The 24,891-nt window shown below is 33.3% G+C and overlaps 1 protein-coding gene across 25 annotated transcripts in view; it reads left to right on the forward strand.

Annotated features, from left to right (window-relative positions):
- The window catches only part of PARD3 (par-3 family cell polarity regulator), a 730,632-nt gene that overhangs the window by 395,744 nt on the left and 309,997 nt on the right, over window positions 1–24,891 (forward strand). For all 25 annotated transcript variants that reach the window (XM_056800896.1, XM_007504759.3, XM_007504751.3 and 22 more), the window contains one exon: window positions 22,196–22,287. In XM_056800896.1, coding sequence (XP_056656874.1) covers window positions 22,196–22,287 — 92 coding nt within the window. The remainder of the gene's footprint in view (window positions 1–22,195; window positions 22,288–24,891) is intronic.

Consider the following 24,891-nt stretch of genomic DNA (forward strand, 5'->3'; position numbering starts at 1 on the left):
ATCTAACAGTTGTCCTTTGCGGGGTATAATTTTCTTTGTCCCTTTGATACATTGTTGGGTCTCATGCATCTTACATAATAAAGTCAAAAGGTTGGTTGGGTCAGAATTACACCTTGGGCTAGAAAAATCTTTGTGTATCCTAAAGGAGCAATATTTTAAAGTCATTACATCTGCTGGTACTTGGAAATATGGCATTGGTACCTTCTTTTTTTGGCCAGATTTTACCATCTGTCTTTTTTTGGCAAGATTTTTTTTTTCAGTTACTTCAGGATTTTTCTCATTGCTTATGCAGTTGCATTTTGGCCCAACCATAAATGTGTATAACTGAAGAAATGATTTGTTACTGTTATATGTTATCATTCTTGGGCTTCTGAATTTGAAGAAAATCCTTGAAAAAATTATTTTTAGCTAAAATTTTTTGAGCCTAAAAGATCTCATTGATTGACTAATATACTTTTCCTTTACTTAAACATTTAACCTTCATTTTTGTAACAGATTAAATTAGGGGATTTGGAGTGGAAATGTTAGTTTGATTAGATCAAGAGATTGCTTGAATTTTATAGTTATTCATTCTTTTAAGGTCCCAGAGGGAATAATTTTCTTGAGAAATATTTGTTGTAATTATAAACAGACATAATTCAGTAATACTTTCAAGAAACATTGGCTGAGGTTTTGGCATTAATGACCTGAACTTTTGAAAGCAGAAACATATTTTTGAAGGAAGTCCAAGAAAAATAGTCATAAATTTGAATAATAATACAATATCTAGTATTTTACAAATATTTTCAATTGAGAAATGGCAATTCTACAATGTATTTAAACTAAATGTCCCTAGCTCATGTGGCAATTCTCCTAGTCAGTCTCTCATCACTTCGTGTTGAGACAGTAGCCTCCTACTGATCTCTTTGTTTCAATGGTCACTTACCCATCATTTCTTTCTTTTGGATCTTAGTGGATTTTAAACTCATTGTGAGTCCATTGTGTAATAGGACAAGTGAATAACAAGAATGAATTAAACTCATGATATTAAAATGGCTCTGTGCTAATTGTCAGGTATACAAAAAAAAAAAAGGAAATACCATGCTTGCACTCAAGGATCCCATAATGTATGCCAAGGGCAACATGTCAGCTACTCATGTTCAAGGAAGATATCTGTTTAGGATAAGTTAGATATCATTTCAGAGGGTAGATACTAGCATTATAGAGACATCAGGAAAGACTTCTTACAGAAGATACTATTTTATCTGAGACTCAAAGGAAGTCACAGAAGCCAGACAAAGACTAAAATTTGGCATATTGATATCCAGTTTTGGGGAAATGATTATCTTTATACTAGCTTTCCCCTCCCTTTTACCTTCAACATTTCTACTCTAGAGGTAACAAAATTGCTGCTAAGGAAGCCCACAAATCTTTGTGCAGCCAGTACAAGATAAAAATCTAATTGAGAAATGTTTTACAAAATAAAATTTAAATACAGTATAATAGAGGTAACATTAATTTGTGGTTTTCTAAGTCAATAGTGTGGCTTGTAGGGGAATCTCTTTCCATATGAATTTTACTGCACTGTCTGACATACCTCTTTCTCTTTGACTGACTTCCTTCTGAACCTAAATGCCATCTATTCCAGTAGACCCTCTCTTAGGCTCCCCCCCCCCCCCACCCTCTAGCTGGTTATTCCTTCCATCTCAGATTGCTTTCCACAATCTCTCTGTCTCTCTGCCTATCCCACCTCCCCCTATATGCCCTTTAGGTACTTATTATTCCCATGTTTTCTTCCATATTTTAATATAAGCTCCTTGACCAAAGGAAAAAAGTTATTTTCTTTTTGTTTTCTTTTTTTTTCCAGAACTTAGCAGAATATATGACTAATAACAAAGATTTAATGTATGTTCATTTGACCCTTATCCTCTTGCTGTTTATTCCTCATGCACATTGTTCCATTTCCCATTTCTGACCATTTTTACTCTTATCCCTGTCTGAAATTGTCTCTCCTTATCTCTGCCCCATAGCTTCTCTTGCCTCCTATTTCAAGTCTCAGCTTAAGTCTCATCTTCTTCCTTTCTTAGTCCTCCTTAAAAAAATAAATTCTTGTTTGTGCATAGTTGTTTGCATGTTATTTCTATGATCAGGATGTGAGTTCTTGAGAATGGAGGCCTCTTGCCCCTTCCTCCATCAAAAAGAAAATACAAAGAAATTTCCTAATGATTAGAGCTACCAAAAGTAGAATTACATATATCTGGACATCTTCAAGCAAATGCTGAAGACTGCTTCTTGAGTGTGCTATAAAGGAAATTTTTTGTGCAGGAATGCAATGAAATAGCTCAAAGGTTCTTTTGTGTCCTTGACCTCTTTGACAGTCTTGTGAGGCCTATGGATTTCTTCTCATAAAAACAGTTTTTAATGCATAAGATAAAATATGTAGGAAAATGAATTGCAATGAAAACCAATTATATTAACATGTAGTCTCAAAATATTTAAAATTTATAAACTGCACTTTTCATAACCTTCCCATTAGATAATTTCTATGGTCCCTTCCAATTTAAGTTCATGGATTCTCTAACTTTATATAATTTTTGAGACTTCTTAAAACCGACTTTTTTTTGTCCATTTCTATCTTTGTTACTTAATTATAAGTTCCAATGGAAGGGCCTGTTTCTTATTGTTCTTTGTGTGTACACGTACCTTCAATACTCATGTTAAATTGAAAGCAGATTTATTTTTGAAAATTATTTATTTTTAAATATAGAATATATAGGAAACTTAAATCTTCTGTTCTTTAAAGTATGCTTTTCATAAATCTCTCTCATAAAAGTATTCTTCCTTTATCAAATCATTAACTTTTGTCAAGGCTTATAGTTAGAAAAGCGCAATGCTTTTATAGCCTATTATTTCAGTGAATTATTTAATATTCCATGCAGTTAGATTTACAAAAAATTGCCTTTTAAATATATTTTTCTCTAATAGAATTGCTTTTAATATTGTACTCTGGTTTAATGTGAACTATGAGGTATCCAATTCTAAATTTGTATCTTTCTCCAACAAAATTTTTTTTTGCAAAACTTTGGATATTATGGTAATTTATTTCTATAAGACTCCTATTTACCCTACAGACTAGTGTGAAAAAATGTAGCCATTCTCATCATAAAACAGATTAAATTCTTTGTGACTTTTCTCTGCTTGAATAATTCCTCTTTTGTGCTCCAATATTTTTCTTTAGATTTTCTGTAGTTACAACTAACAGAGCGAAATACAATGGAAATCCTGCTTGTATTGTGATGTTAGATTAATTGCTAATAGATTAGAAATTAGGCAAGCTGACTAGCAATTTCCAGTTTCTAAACTTTTTAACAGCTTTCAAAAATTGAAATCAATATTTATTCATTTAGATGCAATGCTCTTAATACTGTAAATGTGAAAAGGCAACCTGGAATAATAGATTAAAAGGCTGCAAGGCTACAAAATGTGGGTGTAGGTATAGTCTCTGACACATTCTAAGTGCTTCCTTGGCTAAGCTCCTCAACTCTTTACTTTGGTCATCATGAAGATACCAAGTTGCATATTTGTAGCTGATCTGTTTTTGGAATGAGGGGTTTCCTCAAAGAAGATAATATTTGTGAAGTACTTAGTACAGTGTACACAGTAGGTGCTTAATAATTATTCTCCTTCCTTTTTGCAATAGGCAGCTTCTCCCAACTCACAAAATCTCAGTTCCTGATAAAAATTAAAAAACAACAGAAAGTAACTATTGTCTCTTTTAATCCAGAGTACATATGCATGTGCATTTATGTTGAACAAAGACCTCCGAAGTAGTAGCCAGAACACCCCAAAACAGTAAAATTATTGGTTAGATCTGTCTTCATAGCCTACAATCCTTAGAAACCATATTATGTATGGCCTGATTTTTTCATGTAAGAATTTTTTCACCCCTCTGTTGGTTAATAGAGGCATTTCTTTTTTAGAACAACTAGACTTTTCCACAAAATTTGTCATTGTGTTCTAAATTTTAATGAATAGTGAATAATGTATGAGCACTTGATCTTAAATATAGAGTAATTCTAGATAAACTCTACAGAGAAGGTGGTGGCCTGCATTATTAGAGAGGTGTGTGTGTGTGTGTGTGTGTGTGTGTGTGTGTGTGTGTGTGTGTGTGTGAGAGAGAGAGAGAGAGAGAGAGAGAGAGAGAGAGAGAGAGAGAGAGAGAGAGAGAGAGAGAGAGAGAGAGAGAGAGAGGATTAGGCTCTGGGAAGTATACAATCAATTTATAATGCAATCAATTTATAATGTATTTTGCTACCCTTTCAGATATTCTTTATCTTCTTTAGTCCTTTCTTACTGCTACATTTAAGTAGTTTATTTTATATAGATACTTTATAAGGTCAGTGGTACATGGGGTAGATGACACTGGATAGAGGAGTAGGCTGGGAGTCAAGAAGATTCAAATTTACAAGTTCAAATTTGGCTGCAGACCAAGTCCCTTAATTCTGTTTGCCCCAAATTCCTCATCAAAATAGGCTGGAGATTAAAAAATAGGAAACTATTTAATATCATTGCCATGAAAAATATTAAATGGGATCACAATGTATTGGCCATGATTGAAATGATTGAACAAGCACAAAATTTTAAAGTCACTACTTCTTTCACCACCCACATATTCATTGACCCTTTTTATTCTGTCTTTCCATTCTCACTCTAGTGAGACTACTTTCTCAAGAATCATGAAGATCCAGTTAGAATATGGTTATTTAGATAGGGGGAGCCATAGTGTCCTCAGAGAATCAAGAATGAGTAATTAAGCTCAGGAATCATGGAAGAGTGGAGGAACCTTAAAGGAGGCACCTTTACCTACCTTAAAGGAAGACAAGCTTGTAGTAAGCAGAGAATAACATTAGGTGCTATCAAGCATTGTATTTTGATGCTAACATGGGAGAGAGACAAATGGCTCTCACTCATTTAAGGGACATTTGGTAAACATGTCTCAAGTAGATCATTGCTAGATGTTGCAGATGATAGAAAGTTATAGAAGACTTGCTTTGTATAGTTTTGCATCCATGAAGAAAATAAGACACAAATACAGATCACTTTAGTATGTAATACTGTCAGTCAAAATACATCCCCCAAGTGCCTCATATGCCTGGCTCTTTGCTAAGGTTACAAAATCAACCAAAAGATGACTCCTAACCTGAAGGAGTTGACAGTATGATGGGGGAGACTACAAGTAAATACCCAGTTACAAAAAAGGTATGTAATAGTAAAAATAGGAAATAATTACAAGAGGAGAGGCAGTTGAATCAAGAAAAGTTGGGAAATGTGGTTTTCAACTGAGCTTTGAAGTAAGCTAGAGGACCTAATAGAGTTGAGAGAGATAGTATTACAGATGTTCAGGACAACAAAAAAATAATATGCCCAGATATGGAATGTCTTGTTCAAGAAATAGTAATGAGACCACTGTTCCTGGATCGAAGAGTCTGTAGCAAAAAGTAAGGTACAAGAAGATTAAAACAGTAGTGCAGTGATAGGTTATGAAGGATTTTGAAAGCCAGGCACAAGATTTTATTTTAGATCTTGGAAATGATGGGGAACCTCTGGAGTTTCCTGAATAGGAGGTTGCCTTATTCATACTTGAATTTTAAATAAATCAATTTTTTGACTGAATGGAGGATGTATGCAATGGTGAGACTCAAGACAGACAGACTAACCCAGAGGGTATTGCAGTAGTTCAAATGAGTGTCCATTGAGTGCCTGCAAGAGTGTTAAGACAGCATTAGAGAAGAGAAGAGGACATATTGTAGAAATGTTGCCATGGTGAGATTGAAAAGCCATAGGAACAGATTAAATATGTGACTTAGAGGCAGTAGAGCCAAGGATGACTTCTAGGCTGTGAAAGTCATTCCTTAGGAACTAGGAGGATGATGTCACTCTCAACAGTAATAGTGAAGGTGTGTGTGAGACAGGTTTTAGGACAATATAATTTCAGTTTTGGATATGCTGTGTTTAAGATGCTTATTAGACATTTGTTTTGAAGTTTTTGAAAGTATTGGAGATGGTGAGATTTAAGGCCAATAGAGAAGTTAGAGGAGAATAGGTAGAATTGAGAATTATCAAAATAGAGGTAGACAGTAATTAAATCCATGGGAACTAATAAGATCACCAAGTGAAGTAGTAAGGAGAAGGAAGAGAAGTTTTTTTTCCCCCTAAGACAAGATAAGGATTTTTAAAGAAAGAAAAGAAGTGAGAAGGGTTGGAATGTGATTACTTGAGCAGGTGGAAGAGTAGTCTGTGGCAAAGGAATAAGGCCATTTTTTCATGACAGGTTGAAGGAGCAGATTTTAGCAAAAGGTATCTGAATATAAATAGAAAAAGGAAAAGAGAATATCCTTACTATAGTCTCATTTTTTTTTCTCAAAAAATGAAGTAAAATTTTCAAGTGACATTTTATCCATTAAGGATACCTAACAGCAAAGTTGATTTTAGGGAGAGGAATATAATGGCCATTGTCTTTTGCATGATCTTTTGGTGAAATCACTGAATTGCCAATACCACTTCTCTACCTTTTTTAGTGTGATAATCATGACATAACTCATCAGGCAAGTCATATATTTCTTTTAGATCTCTAACAATCAACTTTCTCTGACATGTAAAATGTGTAGGGTCAAGGCACAACCTGGTAGTGGTATTCAAGTGCCCCTTAGAAAGGTGACAGATTTGGAGGAGGAACATAGGAAGCTTCAAGTTTGGGTCATCATTTTTCAATCAGGGTCAAATGAAGCATCAGCTATAATGGGTTCTAGGAATTTCATCTTTTAATATTTGTGTTGAAAAATCATCCTTGATGTTAGGGAAAACTGTCAGGGTTGACACTGATTATAGAGAATAGAAAACTGAAAAGAAGAGAAAACTGTAAAAGTTTGGGAGGCCAAATAAAAAAAGTAATAGCAATTATAGTAATTTTCATCAACTTTTTACCATTTATGTGTTATTTCTGATGTGTCACAATAACAATTATGTATATCATTAAATATGTCATATCAACCCAGGGAAAGTTTGATTATAGGACTAGATTTTGTTCATATATGCTCATCATTCATTGTTGCTTTTGTGGCACAATTGCCTCTTCAAAACTTAGAAGCAGCATTGATTACCTTGCATTAATAAACTAAATTTCATCAGTCAGCAGATATATTAAATGTTTGTTCTGAAGACTTTTAAAGACTTTCTTGGAACATACTGATATAAGTGAGTTTTTTTTTTTCCCTATAGACTATGTCAACACCTTGCTCTTTCATATCATTAAAAGTCAATTAACATTGGTCTTGATTCTCACTATAGGTGATTTCTATTATAAATGTATCTTTTCACTCTTAAACAACTTTTAATGTACATTCGCTAGAAAATTTGGTTAATAACTTTTTTACTTGCACTTATATCTTTGTAAAAAATGAAAATAACATTAATAGCTTTTTTCTTTTTACTTCTCAAAGTTTTCTACTATACTGTTACTCCTGTATAAAGGACTTGATATTGAAGTCTAGATTAAGATTACATAGAAAAATGAAATTCTGTAGTGAGCAATGGATAATAATATCATAAAATTACATAAGGGTTATTCTCCAATTGTAGTGCTTCCTACTGTAACTATCATGCATTGAACTCCTCTTGCTTGACGTCCGTCTTTGTGATACCAGTTAGAATTCAATTAGTGTATCTTTCTTCTATTTTCTGTAAGTTTGGATTTTTCAATGAATTATGGTTTGTAGAAATTTACTGATTACCTTTGGTGAGCAGCAAATTCTCTATGAAAGTATACTACTTGTGGTAATTCAGTAACTGCACTCAAATAACATCAGAATCTGTGCTCAAAACTTATTTCTTAGAGCCAAATTTTGGGTTGCATTTGGCTCTTCCTTATTGGGAAATGGGCAAGAACTCTGTGTCCCTGTCTCTCTCCCTTTCCCCCAAATCCTCCTTCTCCCTCTTTCTGTCCCCCTTCCCTCTCCCTCCAACCCATAGTATCATTTTTGAATTAATTTAGAATTGAGAAATATGTTTGCCTAGGTTCTTTACAGAGTCATTGATATAACATTTCCAAAATGGAAGACATTAATTTTGATTATCTGAGAATGGGAGAGGGACAACTGCTGACTACTTTCTTACCTCCTTGTCTTAGAGAGAAGGTAAGATTAGAAAATGTTGAATTTAGAATTGGAATATCTGGGTTCAAATTTTAGTTTTGCCACATTCTATTTAAATGACCATAGGAAGTCATTTAACTTCATTGGGCCTCAGTTTCCTTAACTTTAAAATGGCAGAATTGGACAAGTTTCTTTGTATCTCTAAATTTATGAAAGGTGAATGATTTTCTCATGATGATTATTTCAAATAACTGAAAAATGCAACATGCTGTTGAGAAGGGAGAAGTCCCATTACGTACTATTCACTGCTATGGTTCTGGAATTCAAGGAGAATTGAAAATTTTGAAAGCAGATCTTATAACTTGATACATGAAGCGGAAAAATATATATGAGGGAGTGTTTCTATATTTATTGTCAAGCTGCAGAGGCTTATTTTAATGTTCCAAATAATAGGGTGTTGTACATCTTTTATATATCAGCAGATAATTTTTTTAATCCAAGGAAAGATGAACCAACATTCTCAGATTATTAACATTTCAACTTTCTTGTTTTCTGCCCTGAAAACATTCCATTGTGAATTTATGGGGAATGAAAAATCTGGACAGTTCCCCAGTATAGTTTTTATATTGTACTTCAATGACAGATATCGAAAGGTCTTTGAAGATTATCTAGTTCAATCTACTTATATTACAGATAAAAAAATTGAGGCTGGGAAAGCATTTTGCCCAGAGTCACACACATGGCAGGGTTGGAGCTTTCCCATCATATAAAATAGCGGTAATTCATACATGTTTCTGAAACTAATATTGTCCTTCAGAACCCTGATCCAAGGATTTTGCTGATATGCACTATTTAACAGAATGACATGATTGTGATTCCATATTTACTATGGATAACAGAGAAAGGATTCTATTCTTTTTCATTAGTTCTTGTAGTGTTTGTAAGATGAGTTCTCCCTTGCATCTCAAATTTAATTTTTTTCTTTATGTTTCAGTTATTCTGTACTTGAGCGTGCTTTTCTTGTCCTTGTTGACTTTGGTATGTAGGACCTTTAGAACTTCTTTTAAGGTTTTTCTGTGATAACTTGGCCCTTAATATTTAATATTATTGGGAATAAAATATCATTTTACTTGTTCTAGAAAATGCCCAATAGCTAATTACTGTGCACTGTGGTCAATTATGTTCAGTTACCCTCAGTTATAAAATGAACACAATGCCCCCAAACCTCATAGGATGAATAAATTGTTCTGTTATACATAAATCAAGTTTAGATAAGCTCAAATACTACATTCATATTCACTTCCAATTAAAATATTGCTGATGATAGTTGATATTTGTAATTCAGCAAAACTAAAGTGATTGCTAATTATAAATTTCTTCATATAATTTTAAAAATTAAGATCTCCAAATTTTTAATATTTACTAATTATGTAAACTGATTTTAAAGCTATGTATTCATCCTTTTACACTGCATCTTTAAGTAAAATTTTATCATAAAGCAAATATTGATAAACCTAGATGGATAAATGTGATTTAATCTGTGAATATCTGGTGTTGAAAGTTAGTAACAGACTTAAAATAGAGAAATATTACACACAAAACACTCAATTCCTCTCCCTCCAGAGTCATGACAGTTATGTTAAATTGAGGTAGGTTGAGCTTTCTTGAGACATAAGGTCTCTTGATAATGAAAATTAAATAAATATTTGTCTTCACTCTCTTAAAAGCATGACCTGACTTTTTCACTTAAGACATGACCAGATACAAATCTTCCAAATTCCCTGTCTTTTAATAGATTTATAACTGGAAGGAACCTCAGAAAGACAGCTCAGACATTAACTCCAAACCTAGAGAGGCCATGGTCACACAGGCTAAATGCTTACCCATGTCCTTCTACTTTGAGTAAGAACACTAGTTCTTTCCTCTAAACTGAATTGCCTCTCCTTCTCTTCTGGTCAATTTGTCTTCGAACCTTCTCTGGCTGGGCTCTTTATTGAGTCTTTTATTCCCTAGAGTCAACATTTTAGGAGGATCCAGAATATGCTAGGGTTTACTCACCAACTACTTCTATTCTTTTATAGGTTGTGGAGTATTATGGTAAAGATGTTTTGTTCAGATTCATCCTACCCATTCCCCTAATCCCAATAAGTGGGTAGAGTTGTAGTGTCAGTATATAGACATGTAAATAGGGGTGTGTATGCCAGTGCATGCATTTACATACCTACATTTATGAATTTAAAGAAATAATTTATATTCCATAATTCCATTATATAGTTATTTTGATTACTGGACACTTTTGAGGTACTAAAAAAAGCAACTTTCTCAAAAAAGGAGTTTTAGGTAACTAATTCTACATTTTTTAAATCTAGCAATCTCTTTTATCTTCTACTTCCTCATTTTTTTACCTTAGTTCTAGAACTGTACAATGATAACTGCCCATGTTATTTTTAATTTCCTTATAATTGAAACCTTCTAATCGCTTCAAAATTAATTTCAATAGTAAATTAGAGATCATCTATTAAAATCTCATTGTTTTTTTCTGATAAGAAAACTCACCACTGTGAAGAGATTTGCTCAAGATGGCAGAGTTAGTGTGTTAGATCCCAAGTCATCTTATTCCTAGACTAGTTCTCTTCTAATTATTCACTCATTTTTTCCCTGTCATTTCCAACTCTTCCTACCCCCATTCCCTCTCTCCCCCTACCTACTCTTTGGCAAACATACTGGATTGGTTTGCCAATTCTTTCTCCAGTTCATTTTATGGATGAGGAAACTGAGACAAAGTTCTAAGTGACTTGCCCAGGGTCACACAGCTAGAATGTGTCTGAGGTTGTATTTGAACTCAGGAAGCTGGGTTTTCCTGACTCCAGGCCAGACTCTGTTCACTGTACCACCTAGCTGCTCCATCTCTTCTAATTATTACATCACACTGCATTTAATAACGTTTTTAATGGAGAATTCTGGACTCTGCCAATTGAAACAAGTTCTTTTTATAGTGAGGTAAGGATTTTGAGAATTTATAGATTGATAATATTTCACTCAACAAGTATTTATTAAAAGCCTACTATGTTCCCTAGCACTGTTTTAGAGGCTAAGAGGGATCAAAAATGAATTGAAGTCTGAGGACTCTAACAGATTTCATTAAGTGTTAAAAAATGAGTGATATCATTTGGCTCTATCTTTGAGTTTCAGATTTATTAAAGTTTTCAGATTTTTTTTCTATCATTTTTGAGTCTCTAAAGTACTCTTTGGCTTAACTGATGTTGGCAGGGCTTTTTACACCAGTCCTCCAGAATATGTGTTGTCTACCTCATTGCTTCAGAGGGCGATTTGTCGCATTGATTTTAGTCTTTAAAGCCCTGTGTGATTTAAGTGCTGCTAACCTTAGATAACAGGTCCCTTACTAGGAATTCTTTGGAGACCAGAGGTTAGTGGCTGTTTCATGCCATGGGTTTCTTAGGTTACATTTTTCAAATTCCTCCCCTATTTCGCTCCCCCATTTTTCTAACCTCAAGGGCATGATACAAAACTGATCTTTTCAAACTTTCTTATGCTACACTTGTGGCAAGGCAAGATTGCTTTTCTTTGCAATGTTTTATTACCTAGGCGACCAAAGGGTTGTGGGTGTGTTAAGGGGACACCTGCAGTACTATCTCTGCCCATGTGGTAGGGAACTTTTTAAAGTAAGATTTGTATCTTGACATTGCAACTTTAAATTGTCAGGAGAAATGAAACTGAGAGTTAAATTGGAACTTTGACCCAGGCAAAACTCTTACCTTTGACCAAACCATTGGCAGACCTTCCTTCCCTTTAAAAAAAAAGATTAACATTTCTTCAAAGTTTAATGACTCTTTTGAAAAGTTATGACTTAAAAACTTCCTCAGGCAAAAGAAAAATTCACAACTGAAGTTCTGTGTATGGAAAAAAAAGATTCTAGCATGTGGAAGGTGAATTTCAAAGTGATAGAGAACAGAACACAATCTGTATAACCACATCAGGCTTGGGCTTTTACATTTAGCATCCAGGGGATCAAACTGAGCTGGAGTCCGCCAAAGCCAGTTGAAACCTTACATGGTGATACAGATCTGCAAATCAGGCAACCAGGGACTGTTAGAGATAAAAAAGAATAAGGATGAAAGCACTATGAGACTTATTTTGGAAATTGCCTAATGACAGATTCAGGTTTCTGAATAGGAAATGGTATTTGGTATTCAAAAGACTTCTCAAATAAGAGGAAAAAAAAAGATAGCTTTGGTCCTTGAAAAGCTGATATGAATAACAAAGGAAAAGTGTGAAGCTGCTTCAGAATGTACTTCCTTTCCCTTTGTCTTTATATCAGGAGTATAAGACATTGTTCAGGCACAAAAACATTCACTCAACTCTGTATTTTATCTTACATGGATAAGGGTTGGTGTGAAATATTCCTGTTTTATTTTTTCAACTTTGTTTTCTCTTCAATAACTGCCTCTATAGGTGTTTTTTCCCTCATAGGTATGTCCTGCAAGGTAGAATTAAATAGCAGTAAAAATGATTTTTGTTGTTCTCTATTGAGACTGTAGTTAACCAGTTGTGAGGATCTATTTTTAATAGAAATTATGGACAGATACCTTAGCCTACTTCTCTTAATTCCAAGAGAAATTAGATTACTTTTAAATATGATTCAAGTCCTTTCCTTTCAGCCCTTGGAAGCTGTTAGTGATATAAACAGTATAGTATCATAAATATATATATATATATATATATATATATATATATATATATATATATACACACATATATATAATACATGCACACACTCGCAGAGTCTTACTTGCAGATATGTCATCCCATTCTATTCAGTTTTTATTTTAGAAATTATAATGTTTCATTCCCTTTGCCTGCCTTTCTAGCCTGTAAATATTGATAAGGTAATCTTTTATGTGAAATAAGCTGAGTTTTCTTGTCCATTCATAAATGAATCCCTGATTTAATTAAACCCCAGGAGAACAACCTGAGCAAACCAAAAGTAAGAACATAATTGGAAAAAAAATTGTGTAATCAACAGTAAATGATAAAATTATTAAAAGAATTAACTGTTTTTCAAATTTTATTCCACATTTTTTATGCAAGAAAAATTTAATAAAAAGCTGTGATTTTGGAAAGGGACATTACAAGTAATCCTCCTTTTTGACATACTGCTGTTCTTAAACTTTGAAGAGCACTTCTTGGAGCAGAATTCCAGTGTCTCTGTGGACCTGAGGGGCTGGTGCTGTACACTTACGAATGCAGACATCAATAGAGCTGATGAATGAGCACACAAAGGATGGCAAAGATCCTTCCTCAAGATCTTTATTAGGCAGAATTTAAGAAAATTTTCAAAGGCAGTCATTCCAGAATATCATGAAATGACAAAAAGTGAGAATTCCCTGTATCAAAATGTTCCAATTCTTTCTTCCCAATACTTTTTTTTTAGGTAAGCAAAAGAAAACATGAGGCAACAAAAGCACATGGCATCTGGGTCACATTTAATACTTTGTTTTAAAACACTGTAGTTGCCTGGATATGGCCATAATCACTTTAATTTGGCTTTTGTCCCAGTCATAGAAAATTAGAAACAATTCATCAATTCACACACGATAGGTTTTATTAATATATTTATCTTTACTATCACCTAATTAAGATAAATTTAATTTTTGAAAACACAATTTAGCATTAAACATTCAAAGTAATTATTACTACCAAGTACTTTGACTCAAAAAGATTAATTCAATTCAACAAGCATGTATTAAGTTCTTTTAAGTGAAAGATACTGTGCTAGGCACCAAGACTTCAAAGACATAAATGAAATATTTCTTGCCCCCAAGAAACTTGTTGTGTTTTTCCTCTGGGTTGATGGGACAGATGCAACATATATTCAGATGAGAAAATACAAAGTAATTACAAAGTAATCTCAGGTGGCATTGTTACCTAAGGTGAGGGAGGCATCATATCTCAAAAGGTCTGATGCATGGGGAGCCTTGGGAGCTGAATTTTGAAGATAGCTATGGATTCCAAGAGACAGAAGTGAGGAGGGGCAATTTATTAGTCATGGAGGGCAGATATATGCCGAGGCAAGAATGAATGAAGAGGAAAGACAAAGTACTGGGAACAATACACAGATTTCTTTAACCTTTTATTGTTTGAATGCATGTTCTTTAATAAACAAAGACCGTTAAACAGAATTTAGAATGTTTGTCTAGTACAGGTTCACAAAAATAATCCTAACCTGAGCATCATAAAGATGCTGAAAACATTTCAAAGTAATGCTTATAGATTTCTGAAAATGAGAAAGACATTTTGCTGTATAGTACCTTCTCGTCCAACTGAGAGTTGAGTGCTCTCAATATCTCTGACAAGTGATCTTTTAGCATATACTTAAAGATCTCCAGTGATAGAGAACTCTACCACTTCCCAGAGAACCTAGTTCTACTTTTGGACTGCTCTCATTAAGTAAGATTATGTTTATTTTTATTTTGCGCCAAAAGTCTGCCTTTTTGCAGCTTCTACATGTGTTTTCTCTGAGACCAGTCATGTTTGATTTGACTTCCATGGAATAGTCCTTCACATGTTTGAAGACAGTTAACCCATTGTGCTTTTTCTGTCTTCTCCAGGCACCACAATTCTACTTTCTAGAACTGACTCCTCTACATCCCTTTTTCTAGTTTCATCAATCTCCTGCCCAAATCTTTTGGTCATTTTCTAGTTTTTCAGATATCTTTTCAAAGGTATATCTTAGTCTAGAAATCATATTCAAGAGTTGTTCTGATCATGGCATAGGCCCCTTTGTAAATTCCTAATAATTCTTTGTTTTAAGTAAAACAAATACTTGTAGCCATCTAAAAGAAATTCAAAAAAGTTTTCCTGCCTTAATATTTAAGAATGTTTACATTTTTATATTCTTTTTTTAAAAAAGGTCCTATATTTGGAGGGAGAGGACTCTATACCGTTCCTATACTACTGTTTACTAGCTGTATGATTTTGGTTAAGTTGATTAAATTCTTTGGATCTGAGTTTCTTCATCCATAAAATGAGAGGTTTCAGACCAAATAGAATCTAAGGTCTCTTCTGGCTAGAAATCTATTTTCCAATGTATTTATGAGAAGAAAAAACAGAAAGAAACATAGAATATAGTATTGTGGCTCTCTGCAGATCTCTTATAACTATCAGATGTTAAAGATAAATCATCAGGATTAAAATCAGAGATATTACCCCTACCATTATTTTTCTGAAGCTCCAGGTAATAGCATAAATTGTTGATGTGGTATAATATGTACATGTGAAATCCATTTTCTCCCCACACGTTTCCATGCTTTTGTACCTGAATTTGGCTGTAGACAGGAGAGGGCAGTGTAGACCTAACTTGTGTGGCTTCTTATCCTCCATAGAGAAGTCTCTTTCTATTTCAGCAAATCCCAAATCTCTTCCTTATTCCCTCCCTACATATGGAGCCTGTGATTCAGTTGTATCAGTCAGATGAGTTTGCTCATGCTCAATAGACAGAATAGACTTGGCTCACAAGCAGTCTTTTCCTTTGCATTGAAGGTGAAGTACTAACACACACAATGAGAACAGTTTTCCAGTGTTATGGAACAAATCTATTTCTAAATATTTTCTGAGGGTCTTAAGCTTTGAAAGAAGAATCACCAGATTTCACACTTTTAAATCAATAGTAGCCTTTTATTGATATAAAGAATAATTAATGCTATATACTAAAAGCTACATAACTTATCTCCACTTTGAACATTTAAAAATGTTTATTGACTTCTTTCCTCTATTTTAGATTCTAGAAGGCAGAGGTTGTCTCTTTTTAAAAAAATTATTAAATTATTATTTATAACATCTATGTAATTAAATGAATTAAAGAATTAAATTATTAAATATGAATCTTGTTAAAGCACATTATTATTAACCCTTTTAGTTACTTACATAATTTCAAATTTCTGAAGAATTTCAGTAAACATAATCAAATAAATTGTAAATAAGATGATTTTTTTTTTCCTGGCCTAAACTTAAGAGTATTTGGTGAAGTCCTCAAAGAAACTACAGGAAGCACAGGACATAATCTTTTGCTTTTTCCAAGTTAACAATGAACACATCTGCCTGGTAGATTTGTGGGGTTGGCGGAAGGGAGGTGTCAGAACCTAGCAGAAGCAGAGTTGAACTCTTGTTTATGAGGAAGTTTCTAAATATTTTGTCATACCTCTTGTAATTTTTATAAGTGCCTTTTCTTGTCTTTAAAAGCATTAGGTGCAAACTACAATTTTTTTTTTTTACAATGAGTAGATGTTTTATGAGCTAGTTTCCTTTTCTGATTCATTAATGATGTCATTGCAAGATTGTGTTTTTGAGACAATAGTGAATTGTGATAAAAATAATGACAAAATGATCCCTTTTCATTTGTGTAGTGGTTTCAGGCTTACAAAGTAGTCTCCTCACAGTAACGCTTTGGCTCTCCATCACAGACAGAAAGTAATTTTTCCTGTCTTTATGATGATTGCTTAAGGAAATAAATCACAACTCTCTCCTGTCACCCAGCATTTTAAACATTTGTTTCCTTGAGAAATTTGGAATTATGTTGGAGGGAGAAGGTATTTATTTAGGATTGGAATAGCTGGACTGAGGTTATTTCCAACTCTGAGATTCTGTAAATTCATTAAAATATTTCTCTAACTCTTTGACCTATGCTCAGATTTAGCATTTTGTAGTACAAAGAAGCCTAAATGCATTGAAATCTGATATCTAATTCTTCAGCTTCTGTATGTATTATATAAATCTACAAGTTTCTTCTATAGTTTTCGTCTTCCATTTCTTTTCTTTTCTTCTTCCATTTCTTTCCTTTCCTTTCCTTTCCTTTCCTTTCCTTTCCTTTCCTTTCCTTTCCTTTCCTTTCCTTTCCTTTCCTTTCCTTTCCTTTCCTTTCCTTTCCTTTCCTTTCCTTTCCTTTCCTTCTCTTTTCTTCCTTTAACCCTTACCTTCCCTCATAGAATCAATACTGTTCATTGGTTTCTAGGCAGAAGAGAGGTAAGGGCTAGGCAGTAGGGGTAAAGTGACTTGCCCAGAGTCATACAGCTGGGTTTTCTTCCTTTTCTAAAGAGTTTACCGTGTACCTGATTTGTGTGGTTAGAGGGTATTTGATTTCTGCTCTTTAATTTCTTCAGAGAAAATGTGGTAATCTGTGTATTGTGCTTAATGTCTTCCCATAAATTCATCACAGGGGATCCAGACAATGAATCAGAAGATTTTCTCACACTCTGTAGAGAAAGCATTAGTTGTCCTTTATTCTTGCTATATGACCAATCCATTTTTTTCAACCCCTGTCATACATATTTCTGATGACATCTTTTCCAGTATGACACAATATAGGGAGAGATAGCTATGTACTCAGGAATTCCAAGTTTAAATTCTACCTTTGACTATGTGGCCACTTGCAAGTTATTTAACTTCTTGGTTATGTTGTTTGCCAGTCGTGTCTGATACTTCATTATCATATTTGGGATTTTCTAAACAAAGATACTGGAGTGGTATACAATGTCTTTCTCCAGCTACATTTATATGAGGGGAAACTGAGGTAAAACTGGGTTAAATGAATTGCCCAGGATCACACACCTGGTCAGTATTTGGAGCTGTATTTGAAGTCTTCCTGATGCCAACCCTAGTGCTTTATCCACTGAGCCATCTAGCTATGCCTAACCTCTTTTAAGTTCTAGGCAATTCTCCAAGAGAATGTATTCTTTGGTCTTTGGAAAAGTTTCCTTCTCTTGGAGTTTCCCTTATCCAAGATATCACAGATCTAGTCCCTATTCCTCCCCTTCTCCTGTTATAAGTGTCTGACTAATAAAATCCACTGGGGGCCACTTCATTGTCTGTGTGTGTGTGTGTTTACTTTTGATAAACTGTGCAGTTTTGCGAGGACAATAGTGGTCTTTGAGAGTCACTTGAAATCATTACAAACTGCAGTTTCCCAAAACCAATCTAATTTTTAAAAAGACTTCTGTTCATTCCTGGGATCAGTTTATTGTCCTGTTTCAGTGGCTACCTCTCTCTCTAACCGATAATATCTATAGGGTGCCTATGTTCAATAGTCTGGACAATATCATTCAATCATTTGATTTATGGTTTTGCACTACAATTTTTCTGGGATTTATTGTATTGTTCATAATGTCTGTTTTGGGGGATAACTCGGAGGATTTTTCTATAGACAATGCTTCCTTCACGGCAGATCCAATCATAGATTTATTTATTGAGTGATTGACTCTCTTCTATGATCTTCACAAATGGTAATGCTGAATTGAAGGAATAATTTCATATTTGTATAATGTGATCTTATCATATAGATGCACAGATTTTGAAGGGAACACAAAGGTCATCTAGTTCTTGTGACAGTATAGCTGAATCTTGGGCCATAGGAGATTAAGTGACTTGTATAGACTTACATAGTAATTGTTAAAGGTGGGTTTTGGACTTTGGACCTCAGACTCAAGAGCTAGTGATCTTTTCAAGTCTTTCCTCCATAGATGAGGAATCATGGCTTCTATGCAGAAAAGATATGACATAATCCTTGACTTTTAGGCAGCTTATAATTTAAGAATTCAGTCATGGAACATAGAAACATATTCACTAACACATCATTAATTTATTATCCTATGTAAAAACAGTTCTTGAAAGAATAGCAATGTATTGATTATATGAAAAAATGCCCCAAACTACTGCTACTAATAAGTGAAGTGAAAATAACTACTACTCACCCACCCCAAGAAAATCATCTTACAACCAACCAATCTGTGAAGATGACAAGATATGGGAACAGTCAATGTAGGATGAGTTCTGGAAAGATAAGTGCACACATATATTGTTGGTAGAGCTGGAGAATTCTGGGGGAAAACCACAAAATTTTACAGTGACTGAAATTCCCATACCCTTGATAGTGGTCAAGGATGCTGTCCCAGAATAACAATACAATTTGTAGCAGTGAAGAAATGGAACAAAATTGATCCCTAAAGTTTAGGAAATGGATAAACAAATTCTAGTGCATAAATGAAATGTGATATTACTAGTCTGTAAGAAATGCTGAATGGGTTTAATATGGAAAGGCTTCTCTAAACTCAAGCAAGGTAAAGTAGACTCAGAAAAACAATATACATAAAGGATACATCAATGAAAATATGGAGAAGATAAAAACAAAATTGAATCTGAATATTGTGAAATTATAATAACTAAGTTTGGTCCCTGAAAATAGAAATTTAAGATGCTCCCACACACAGTTAATTGCAGATGTGGGGGAACAGAAAGTGAAACACTGCATATAGCACCAGGCTTAGCTTGATATTTTTCCTTTTCCTTGCTCTTTACTGTTCAATATTCTTTTTCTTATTCTTTTTAATAAGGGATAGTTTTTTTGAGAAGTAGAGGAGAAGGATACAGTGAGAAACATAATTGATACAAAGTCAAAAGATAGTAATAAAATTTATTACAAAAAATGAAAGATCATTATATACCTCTGGTGGCTGGTAGAATCCTGGTACATTTTCTAGAACTTAGATGATTATATGTGACGAATCACATAATTATACAACAACAATAATAGTAATAATTGGAATGGCTAAATAAATTCTGGTATATGAATCAAATAGAATATTATTATATTATGCAAAGTAATATATATGATTACTATGGAATTAGTTACTAATTACTATAGCATGGAATGATTTATGTACACTGAAGCAAAGTGAAATAAATTGAGAAAAATGGCTTGTTCAGAAATAATAGTAATAACCAACATTTATATAACATTTATGTCCTAAGTGCTATACAGTGATCTCATTTGATTCTCAAATTAACCAGGAGAAGATGTTATTAATATCCCTCATTTTACAGATGTGGAAATTGAGGCAAACAAGGATTAAACATCTTCACCAGGGTCCAATTTAGTAATTCTCCAAAGCTAGATTAGAATTGAGATCTAATTAATTCCTGGCTTGACACTCTGTATACTGTACCATCTATAGATATGATGGGTGAGCAACTTACTTGTCAGCAGGTGGGGTGTCTTTCCTCATTGAGAGCTTTCTGTACCAATTAATTATGGGTCAAGACCAACAGGAAAAATGTAAAGAAGTTGGGCTTAAATAGATCCCCCTTGCTATAAGTTACTACATGTTCAGTCACATCTCTCTTAAAAAAAAAAAATCCTAAGTGCCAGACAGCCCAGTAAAGCAAGCAGTCAGGCTGAATGCTATTTACACATCCCAAAGTCAGGAAATTCAGAGTTCTGGTTCTCATAGCAACTGTATCTCAACCTCAGGCTAGCAAATGTTAAGTTATCCAATTGAACACCCCACTTAGACATGTGGAATCATACACTACCAGCCCACAGGAGCCTGATATTAGATGTGTGAATAGCATATCTATAAATGATCACCCATTACTCAATCACAATAATTTGAATATTTCCTTTTTATTGCTATTTCCTCAGTGGCCCATTGGAGTTTCATCTGATTCAAAGGCTATTGCATAAAATGCTTACATGTTTATTATTAATGTTTCTGGGATACATGGATTATAATGTTACCTGTTAACAAATTTCTTCAACTTGCTGTACCTCCTTCTACATCTGCTTTATAAACAACTCTGCTTTCCCCTTCACATTTAGAGTTCTTGTTTACATTCATAATGTCATTCTAAGGCAGGTTCAAGATGCTGGTTAACCTTTGAAATGTATTGCTTGTGTGTTGCTTAAATGAGATAGATGACTTAAAAGTGCATATTAGAGCCTCTCAAAACACAGGATCATCAGTCTTCAAAGAGGCTGGCTTTATGTGGAGTCAGCCCTGCCAGAGGGGGACATATTGCATATCTACAATTCTTAGAAAAATTTCTTTTGTACATCTTTTTTTTAAAGACTCTCAGTAAATGTCAGTTGGACATTACCAACTGCCTCTGCCTGGCTTTACTATCTCTTCCATAATTTAATATATTGTTTGACACTATACTGAACTCCTAACCCCTCCCTTATTTTGTTGATTGATGTCTCAATTGATACCATACAAATTTCTTCTTCAGACCTCATTTCTTTCAACATCACTTTGATCACATGCATAATTAAATGTATAAATTTCCATTAAACAATAGAGTGCTATTCCTTTTGGAAATAGCTTAAATTATGTAGATGTAAATTTGTAAATAAGTTCTCAGTCCTTACATTAAAAATAAGTCCAGGAAGTACATACGTGTATGTGTTTCCACTCTAAGCTTTCTCAGAAATAGAACAAATCAATTATATATAATTGTCATCACGATCCGTCTCACCTGTACAACAGTTCTGTTGCATGTTATGCTTTGAAAAGTGAATATTTTCTACTTATTGTCACAAATCTCTTGGGATATCTTTTTATTTTTATCATTAATACATTCAACAAAAACAACAGCTAACATTTAAATAGTTTGGCACAGTGCCTGGGATTCAATATATACCAGGTACTTTGCTAAGCACTTTAAAAATCTTATCACATTTGACCCTCTCAACTAACCCTATGAATTAGGTGTTGTTATCATTATTGCCTCTATTTTACATTTCAGGAAACTGAGACAGAATTTTTTTCACCTGTGAATAGTTCATTTTTGCTTAGTTAATGGTTATCATACCTCTCTTTCCAATATGGTGTTGATTGAGTGGAGAGCTTGGATAATAAAATTTCTCAAAATCTGAATTATTCTATGACAATTAGTGGATTGAATAGTCTTTCTACCCAGCTATTTTGGAAACTGTAAAGTTCATTTGGAATTCAGTAGGATGATCATTTGGATTTAGAATAGGTTTCTTATTTTTGCAAGGCAGAAGATGCTAAAACTAAGAAATGTGCCTTGAAGAAGAGAGAGGAACATCTTGTCCTCATCCCCATTTTATTTTTAAAGATCACTTTGTCCTGATATACTGTCCAGAAATCCTGCTAGTACTTAATGAGTTAAGATTATGTGGGGTTCAAACTGTGAATCATGGAATTTATGCTTGTTTTCTATGTGGTAAATCTCCAGTGCATTTGTATTTCTAGGATGAAGATGGAACAGAGGAGGACAATAGCCGTGTAGAACCAGTTGGACATGCTGATACTGGTTTGGAGAATACCACTAATCTTTCCCTCGAGTAAGTGACTAATGATATTAATTGTATAAAATCTAGCACCATTAATACTAGAGTATCATATGCAAAAAGTGTTGCTTGGGATTTATTGAGTTTTCATAAGAATCGATGAATTATTCGTTTTTTTAAAGTGCATTTATTTGTTGTTACTTTTCTTAGTTTTCTCTCAGTATCAAAAATGTGAATTGAATATTGCATAAGATATGTGGAAAATCAGATATATGTAATTTTTAGAGATACATAATTTTTATAGCTTGACAAACATTTTTATTAACATAATAGTATTGATTTAGAGTTGTGTCATCGACATATGTCCTATTCTAAATTGATTTGATGCAATTTTGTTAAAATTTCTCCTTTTTCTTACCTTTCCATTAAAATATATAAAATCCATTGAATATATAATATTGTACATATAACATGTGAAAGCTGTAATAAAATTAGTAATCTAGCTTGAATTCTTCCTTCAACCCCACCAAATGGCTTTTGTTCAAGAATTTCTATTTCTGTAGATATGTGGTTGGTATAAACAATCAGGCCATCATTTAGCCAACAGAAATTATATTAATTATTTAGTCAAAAAAACTATCAAAATATCTTAGGTATAAACACATTTCACTACAAAAATAATAGGAATAATTGGATGACTTTTTTTAAAGAAACAGTATACTATTGTTAAGAATCCTGTTATAACACAATAGTCACCAAAAACAATAACATTACTAGAATGATGATTATATAAGAATATATGTTGTTATCTATTGAACAAAATTGAGTTTTCTAGGAATCAATCTAACTTGTAGGTAATCAACTACAACAGGTATCTAATCATAACCAATTAAAGTCTTTTTCATTTAATCCTGGAAAAAATTTTGTTTATTTGGTTTTTAGAATTAGGGTGATTCAGGGGCAGCTAATTGGCTCAGTGGATTGAGAAACTGCCCTGAGATAAGAGGTCCTGAGTTCATATTTGACCTCAGATATATCCTAGCTGTGTGACCCTGGGCAAGTCACTTAATCTCCATTGCCTAGTCCTTACCATTCTTCTACCTTGGAACCAATACACAGAATTGATTCTAAGATGGAAGGTAAGGGGTTAAGTTAATATATATATATATATATATATATATATATATATATATGTATGTATGTATATACATACACATACATACATACACACACATATATACATTTAATGAGCAATTTTTACTGCAAATTATTATACTCATTATTTGGTTTAGCATAAAAAGCAAATCTTGTGTGTTTCAATTCTTATAAATGGAACATGAATTTAATGATTTCTATATTATCTTTTATAAATAATGTAAGTATTCAAATGCTTACTTAACTCAGTTACATCTCTTTATTATAGCAATATACTTAATGTCAGTATTCAGTTTATATATTGTAAGTTGTAACCTCAAGACTTTAAATTTCAGAAAGAGTGGAAATTAAAAAAGGAAATTTCAATTTTGAAAATCTGTTGCTAAATTTTATGACCGTTGCTAAATACATAGAATCATCCATTGTAAGAATCCATTATAGTTGATCTGATTTAATTTTCTACTACTTTTCTCAATAATTTTTTTAAAAAAGACTTTCAAATTTTTGAAAATGAAATGTGTTTCCTTGCAACTTCCAGCCATTGATTTGGGATCATTTTTGGGGAGCCAAACAGATATCAAATCTACATGATTAACTTCAGTATTTTGAATGTCTCATTTCATGATTGGAGACACTTTATCCCCCAATGCAAGTCAAAATGCTTCTATATGTTAGCATTTAGTCTTTGGTTGAGTTTGCTGTGGCCAAAAATTCTTTAAAACAGTCATTGAAATATTTAAAGATATTCCTTGTGTTCCTCTTTAGACAGTTTTCTAACTAAAAACCACAAGCCCCCTCATGTGGTTTGACTTCAAGTCTTATTACTAACTTTACTACCTTGACATCATATTTCACATGCCTGATTAGAATGTAGTATGGTTTGACTCTCATTCTCATTTTTCTTTATGCCATACTTCTTTGAATACAAATTAACATCATATTAGTTTTTTTTAAGGAATTATTTATAATTTGGATAAAATATTTTCTCATTAGCATTTCATTTTGAATTTAGTTTTAAATGTAATTATCGCTCAGGGGTCTCTTTTATAATATTAAATGGAAAAAAGTCTTCGTAAGGAAAAGATATAAAGAAATTGAAGTGATAAATGCAAACAAACTTCAAAAAGAGAATGAATGATTTAATAAGAATTACAGAGAAGTCTCACATTGTTTCCTTCTTAATGAATTAAAACTTACAATGAAGCTTATATACTTTTATAGCCTAAATGGCTTAAATATTTCCATCATCAAATAACTAGAACCAAAAGTTGAATCACCCCTAGAGATACTGGGAGGTATCTGAGAACGAACAGGTATTAAATAAACCAAGGGAAGTTACTCAAGGCAAAGTTCATCCCAAATTTTATTGTGTATACTACAACCACCTGTATTTAGTTGCCATTGAGCTGTGGTGGAAAAATAAATTCACAAATTTAAGAGAAAAGAGAGCACTTTTGCCTGTAGGTGATATTATTAAGAGGGAAAGGAAGTATTTATGGAGAA

The sequence above is a fragment of the Monodelphis domestica genome, chromosome 5 (assembly GCF_027887165.1).
Source record: "Monodelphis domestica isolate mMonDom1 chromosome 5, mMonDom1.pri, whole genome shotgun sequence".
Classification (NCBI taxonomy): Eukaryota; Metazoa; Chordata; class Mammalia; order Didelphimorphia; family Didelphidae; genus Monodelphis; species Monodelphis domestica.